Raw genomic sequence first — 6,514 nt, 5'->3', positions numbered from 1 at the left:
CCACCATATATATATATATACATACAGACGGTCTGAAGATTTTTAAAACAATGTTAATCCAAAATATATTTCTATTTGCATGTAAACATCCCCCTGCCACGCTCACAGCGTGAGCTGTCGGGTGCTGTGCCAGTGCACAGCGCCCGGGAAGCAAAGCCGGAGGGGGCCCCGCTTTCCTCCGCCGCGCACCATTAGCCACACCGAGGAACGCGAGCAGCACGGGAGGGCGCGGAGCAGCAGCTTGACCAGCCTCCCCGCCGCCGGGCGCCTCTGAGGAGGGTGGCTTCAAAGACGGTTTCGCACCGACGGGATCCCTCGAAACGCGGGCTTCTTCATCAGACGGCACGGCAAGCGGTTCAGCGGTTTTTTAAAGCATAAAATATTGAAAGTCAGCTTGGAGGAAGCGGCGACAGAGACAACCCAACAGCACGTTTCCCACCCCCGCAGGACGAAAGCCTGGCCCGACCGGGTCAGAGCGAGCCCCCTCCCAGCGGGCCGGTGACACGTTCCGGACACGGCCTCTCCGGAGGAAGGCCGCCGCAGCCACCCGGCCGCCGCCGCGCGTCCCCACGGCGCGGCCACGCCGAGCCCGTGCCGTGACCCAGGAGCCCAGCAGAGCTGCCGCGGGAGCGGCAAGGCCAGGCTCCAGGCTGGGCCCCCGGCGGCCTCCCCAGCCCTGCTGGGCGGGAGGGGACCCCAGCCGCCGAGCTCTGGAGCCCCCTCCCCGGGGCAGGGAAGGAGGCGGTGGGGCTCTGTCCCGACACCCACGCGGGGCCGAGTTCCTCAAGAGCGCCTGCACCAGCCCTCTCGCCACCCCTGCTCCGTGCCGGCACGCTCGGCGCGCGGGAGGAGAGCTCCCGCGGCGCGGCAGAAGGCAGCAGCGGGGAGAGCGTCTCCAGACCCGCCATGGAAAGCCACCCCTGGTTTAGTTCCTGCTGCTCCCACCCCGAGAGAGAGGAACGCTGCCCAAGCACCCGAACCTGCCATTCCCCGATTCCACCCCCCGCCTCCACAGCCGTCTCCCTGTTCGCCCTGCCCTGCTCCCGCACGTGCCAGCGGCCAGAGGACCGGGCCCACCCGCAATCAGGCACGTGCTGGGCACCCCGGGGGCTCGTTTCCCGACACATGTCCTCCAGCAGGGTCTCCGCTGGATTCACACCCTCCCCCTTGACCAGTTACTCAAAAGTCCTCCGTGATTCACAAGCTCTGGCCCACCACTGCCAGCATACTAATGAGATCGCTGCTGATTTACTGGAGCCCTGATGCTTCTCCGCTAGATTGAACAGTCTATAAAGCATATTTGGACACACTACAGGATTAGAGGAATCCACCTGGGAAGTTCACTTCCTCCCCCCCTCCACTCTCTCGTAAAGAGACTTTATTCCAAGGGCACACCACAAAGACACAGCGGAGACGGCTGGGCACCACCGAACCCCCGCGCATTGTCACGGGGACTGCGCGAGCCCCCGCCGCCAGCTCCGCAGAGCCCAGTCCCACCTTTTAGTAATGGTACACTTTAATCTGCCTGTTTTCATCCAGTCCTAGCTGAAGTAGGCTGGGGCTGCTGGCAGGGGGCTCCTGGGCACCTGGGAAGAGAGGTCTGGCAGCTGGGTGAAGGAAAAGCCCGGCTTACCCGAGGAAGCGGCGCGCAGGAGCGCAGACAGGACAGGTACGGAGGGGCAGGGGCCAGCCTTGCGCACGCGAGCTGGATTTAGCCCGCTGCATCCCGGTCAGTCAGAACTAACGGGGGATTAGGGACCTGAAAGGAGCACCGTGCTCAGGACAGCCCGAGCCAGAGCCGCGCGGGATTCAGCGCCCAGCGCAGAGCAGAGCCTGGCAGCCCCGCACGGGGCGGTGGCCAGGCCAGCCCGCAGGCAGCCGCGCCCACAGCACCGAGAGGCCTCGCTCCTTCGACCCAGGCGGACGCCACGGGGCGCCTCAGAACCGAGCCGGAGGCAGAGCTCCGCCGGGGAGCCCCGGCCCTCCCGCCCAGCCACGCAGCCGCCCCACGCCTCCCCAGGCCCCCCCGCCGCGGGGGGACGCTGCGCCCTCCTCCGGGCTGCTCAGCGGGGACCGCCCGTAGCCGAGTCCCCAGCACGGCTGGGGCTGCATCAACGGCACCAAAGCCAGGCGTGCAAGGGCAGGGCCCTGCCTTCCCCTCCATCCCGCACGCTTTGGCCCACTTTTCTTAGGTTCTCCCGTTCCCAGCTCCAGCCGCTGCGCTTAAGAGCAGAGCAGCAGCACGAGGGAAAGGGAAGAGACCGCCTTGGGCAAGTACAGCCAAGAGAGGAACAAACGGGTCCCTCACGCCCTAACTGCTAAACACCGTATCCTCCTGCACAAGCAGACGCTAAAATGGAGGTTAAGGCTTCGAAATTGCTGTTCAGTGCTTTAGTGCTCCCGATTCACTCACCTCCCGCTGTGTCCTCCTACCTGCTGCAGGAGGCTGAGTGCAATTAAAGAGCAGACCCAGGCAAAGGATACACTTTTGAATCCCTCCTGAAGTCTTCTAGCCATTTCTTGTTGGTCTCAATCATGCCTTCAATACTCCTCCTCTCTGACTCACGGCCCTGGCGCTGGGAGTGCTGGAACAGCCGTATTTGCTCGCTGCACAGGAGAGAGGGGGAGACAGCGCAAGTGGGGGAAGAGAAAGCGGTCGAGGCCGAAACAACCCCAGAGATGAGAAAGTGACGGGCTGCCACAGAAAGAGCCACAGCTGACAGAAAGCAACCTCCTCTTAGCTCAAAGTCCTCCGCCCGTCAGAGAGACAAGCTGCAGCAGCCACCCCCGATCAGCTGCCGTCCTCCTCCTCATCTGCACAGCACCGCAACGGCTCCGGGGGCAGATGAGAAGGCAGAGCCAGCGCGGCCCAGTGCCAGCACCCGTGGACCCCGGCCCTGGAACGAGGCTCAGCGGCACAGCTACGGTGGCAGCTTCACGGTAGGAGCTACAAGGCAGCGCTGAGCACGTGGCAGCGAGTAACTAACAGCTCCCAATTCGCCTACGCAACACGTAGCTTTCGACTTTGTTACCTAGCTGTTACACGATGCGTGACCTAGAAATCATCCCAGAGAGGGAAGGGCGGCACAACGAAACGGCCACCCGAGGAACAAGAGCCTTACTCTGCAGGTACGTATCCCAGCTTGCTGTCCAGAGGCTTGGAACCTCCACCGAGCGACGGGAACCCACCTGCAAAACAGACGCGAAATGCAGCCGTCCCCCCGGACCAGCTCTCTGCACACCTGCGTGCCTTTGCCTTCTCGCACGACGGACGCGCCGTCCCTACGAGCTGAGCCGCCCGCCCAGGGCCCCGTGGCGCTAAGGATGGCGAACGCCATCTGCCAGAGGCGGCTTCCAGCGAAGCAGGGCCGTCTCCCCTTTCGTTCCCTTCTCCTGTATCAACTGCTTCCTTGGGGGCATGCGAGAGGCTGAGCCGTACGCCGCGCTTGCTGGAATGAGGCTCTCATTCCTTATCTCAGCGGCGCTCCTCCTGCCAGCAGCACCAGTGCATCTGGCCCTACCGGCACTGGGAGGGCGAGACGGTGAGAACTTGCAGGGCCGTGAGCTCAGAAGTCACAGGCAGGCCAGCAGGTGGGCTAGGAGCGGGAGACTCACCCGGGAAATACCTCTGCCATTTCTCGGCCAGGATGCTGTCCACGGACGGTTCAGCTGCGAAAGAGCGACTGGAGCTCAGCCCGGTGCTCCAGGCCCGCTGGTCCCCCAGAGACACCCCGGTGGGGGGCACCAGGGCGCCACCCGCCTGAAGCCCGGCCAAGGAGGTGTAGGTAGAAAGAGGGACGCCGTCGCGGGGCGTGGAGGTGAAGAGCGGAGACTGGCGGTTGTTGAGCGAGCCCAGGATGAGGAGGACCCCGTTCAGCTCGCCAGTGATCCGCCGCAGAGACTCGGTCAGGTACTGCATCTCGTCCGGCTGGGGGGCTGGCTGTGCGTCCGTTCTCAGATCAACTGGCAGGAGCGAGCGGGGGAAAAAAGGGATCACTGGGAAGGCGAGGGAAGCACTGCCTCCCCGGCAGGAGGCCCGCTGCAAGGACTTGGAACCGACTAGTCCCACTTATAACTGGGGCCCCAGATGCAGCGCTCCCCCACGCCAACACCACAGGCCTCTGACCACTGTCCCCGGACGGGACTGGCAGAACCTGCCGGCCTGCAGGGAACCGGCCCTTCAGAGAGTTGCCCTAGAGCTGCCCAAAGCACCACACCGGGGGCACAGCGTGTCAGGCCAGCCAGGCACTCACGTTTGGGCTGATGTAGATTTACACTGGATGCGCTGCTCGTGTCCTCGGAGTTGCTGAGCTCAAAAGTCACCACCTTCTTGCACGCAGCACCCTTCAGCGTATCTTCGTCCGAAGGCTGGTCAACAGGAGGAAAACGACGCAAATAAAACCTGCTGTTCCGTCCCCGAAACACAGAAGCCCCGGGAAGACCGCCTGCAGACCCAGTGACCACGGGGGCCACGGCCCAGTCAGCCCCGCCGGTCTCTCCCGCTCTGTGACCAGCCTTCCCTCGCGCTGTCCTCAGACGGACACGCCGTTCTGCTCGCCGAGAGCGCGGCCCTAAACCCCGGCTCCGCTGGCAAACCCCCGTCTTTGGCCACCACCTCAACGGCCCTCGCAGGGGCTCCAGCCCAGGGGAGGAGGCCAAGAGCTGCGGGCAGGGGGGGAGTGCAGCTGGGCAGGCGCGGGCACCAGCGGTGGTGGCGGTGGTGGTGGTGGTGGTGGTTACCTCCTCCAGCAGCGAGGACTCCAGCTGGCTTAATTTCTCTTCCTTCTTCTTCAGCAGCACCTGTCCTTTCCGCATAGCCGACTTCATCTCCTCCAACTGCTTTGCTTCCTGCAGCGGATCAGCAGCCAAGCCAAGGAGGCAAATTAAACACAAATGACGGGAAACAATCTACGCTAGCGGTCACTGGGACTTCCGTTATCTCGCCCCTGCTTAGCGCAGGACATCGCGCTGCTGGAGCAAAACCGCTCCCGAGTCTTCGAGGGCGTGGGAAGTGGAGTGTCCAGAGGGCAGAGCACACGCCTCGAAGCGAGTTCAGCCCCAGGAGAAGGAGGTTTCACTTCCAAACCCTCCGTCCAGCTTTGGTTTTGCAAACGTGAACGCTCCCTGTAACCAGTGGGGGAAATTACGACCTTCCCCGTCTGTTGGTTGCAAGCCAGCAGAGCCGGCGAGTACTTGAGAACCCCTCTGCAAGCAAGAGCGAAATCCCTGTAGAGCTACAGCCGTAGACTCGTACCCGCGGGTGGGACGGATACCCGTCACTTCCTTTACTACGAGGAGAGACGGTTACGGGATTTGCATGACACAGGAACCCCTTTTTCCCCTCTTTCCAAACCCCGCCTCCATTTTTAAGGACCCAAGAGCTCCACCTCACAACCGAGTTCCTGCAATCCAGCGAGCTGCTCACCTCCTCCAGGTTCTGGCGCACACCCTCCAGGAGCTGGGAGCTGTCGGGGTCCTGCACCGCCTCCCGCGCCCTCCGCACGTCGCGGCGCCACTGCTGCTTCGCGGCCTTCAGCACCGCGTGCCTCTTCCTCATGGAGCGCGTCTGGCGCGCCAGGAACTCCTTGGCGTTCCTGAGGGAGAGCCCTTCCGCAGAGAGGTAGCTCCTGACGCTGCACGGGAGGGACAGGCAGGCTCCTGCCTTTCTGAGCGGGCTGTGCCGCCCCGCGAGCCTCCCGCAGCGCCCTCCCCGCAGCCGGCCCGGCAGCGCAGCGCGCGGACACCCAAGCAAAAGCAAAACCGCCTTCCAGAGGCGGCCGGCGCGCAGATGCTCACCGGTCAAACTGGAGGTCGCTGTCCTCGCGGCCGGGAGAGGGCGGCGAAGCGGGGTCTCTGGGCGAGTGCTGAGGAGTTGAAACGTTCCCAAAAGTAAGCAATGCGTACGGGGCAACAGAGCCCCAGGGCCCCGTAGGAGCCCAATCCGGAGCAAAACTTCAGAGCGACATCGCCACGGTATTGCCCGGATCCCAAGCCACTGCCAGCTACGTTCTTCGTGGGACTCTTGAAGAGTTACAAGACCGTCCCTATCCCCGACTCAAGTCCCGCTTTTGACTCCAAGGGCACTCCAAGCACCCCACGCTCCTTCCCCGCCCAGTAATAACAGACAGACATCAACAACTACCGCTAAAACACACCGAGGTCCCCTGTGAGGAGCAGCGCATCATCGCTGCACCTCCCGCGAGCTCACACAGAAGGAACAAAAGCGGGGGTTTTCAAGGGAGTTACAGCCTCAGGTCTCCCAAGGCAAACACCTTTACTGTCGGCTTTACTCACAGCTTGGCTGGTTTCTCTCAGGTCTTCGACACGGAGCTCAGCCGTCCTTCTTGGAGATTCTCGGGCCTCCAGGTCTTTCAAAGTCTCCTGTTTGCTCCTGACAGCTGCCTCCAGCTCACTGCCACGGGAAAAGGCAACAGAGGCAGCGCTCGATTACACTGCAGGCCCATCTAGCCCAGCAACCTGCCTGCAGCGGCGTCCGCAGGGACCGACAGTTTCC

The 6,514-nt window shown here is 63.1% G+C and overlaps 1 protein-coding gene across 1 annotated transcript in view; it reads right to left on the bottom strand.

Annotated features, from left to right (window-relative positions):
• Positions 1 to 239: 239 nt before the first annotated feature.
• Positions 240 to 6,514, bottom strand: part of CEP164 (centrosomal protein 164) — a 32,655-nt gene continuing 26,380 nt past the window's right edge. Inside the window, exons 21-31 of the mRNA XM_086476931.1 lie at positions 6,295 to 6,412; positions 6,194 to 6,203; positions 5,797 to 5,851; positions 5,495 to 5,633; positions 4,741 to 4,848; positions 4,254 to 4,368; positions 3,616 to 3,963; positions 3,123 to 3,189; positions 2,485 to 2,607; positions 1,498 to 1,600; positions 240 to 330 (exon numbers count right to left, since the gene is read on the bottom strand). Of these exons, the coding sequence (XP_086333057.1) occupies positions 1,501 to 1,600; positions 2,485 to 2,607; positions 3,123 to 3,189; positions 3,616 to 3,963; positions 4,254 to 4,368; positions 4,741 to 4,848; positions 5,495 to 5,633; positions 5,797 to 5,851; positions 6,194 to 6,203; positions 6,295 to 6,412 (1,183 nt within the window). The 3' untranslated portion in view covers positions 240 to 330; positions 1,498 to 1,500. The remainder of the gene's footprint in view (positions 331 to 1,497; positions 1,601 to 2,484; positions 2,608 to 3,122; positions 3,190 to 3,615; positions 3,964 to 4,253; positions 4,369 to 4,740; positions 4,849 to 5,494; positions 5,634 to 5,796; positions 5,852 to 6,193; positions 6,204 to 6,294; positions 6,413 to 6,514) is intronic.

Source organism: Leptosomus discolor, chromosome 22 (assembly GCF_034619465.1).
Source record: "Leptosomus discolor isolate bLepDis1 chromosome 22, bLepDis1.hap2, whole genome shotgun sequence".
Lineage (NCBI taxonomy): Eukaryota > Metazoa > Chordata > Aves > Leptosomiformes > Leptosomidae > Leptosomus > Leptosomus discolor.
The sequence above is the reverse complement of the archived record's forward strand: the minus strand, read 5'-3'. Positions and strand labels throughout refer to the sequence as shown.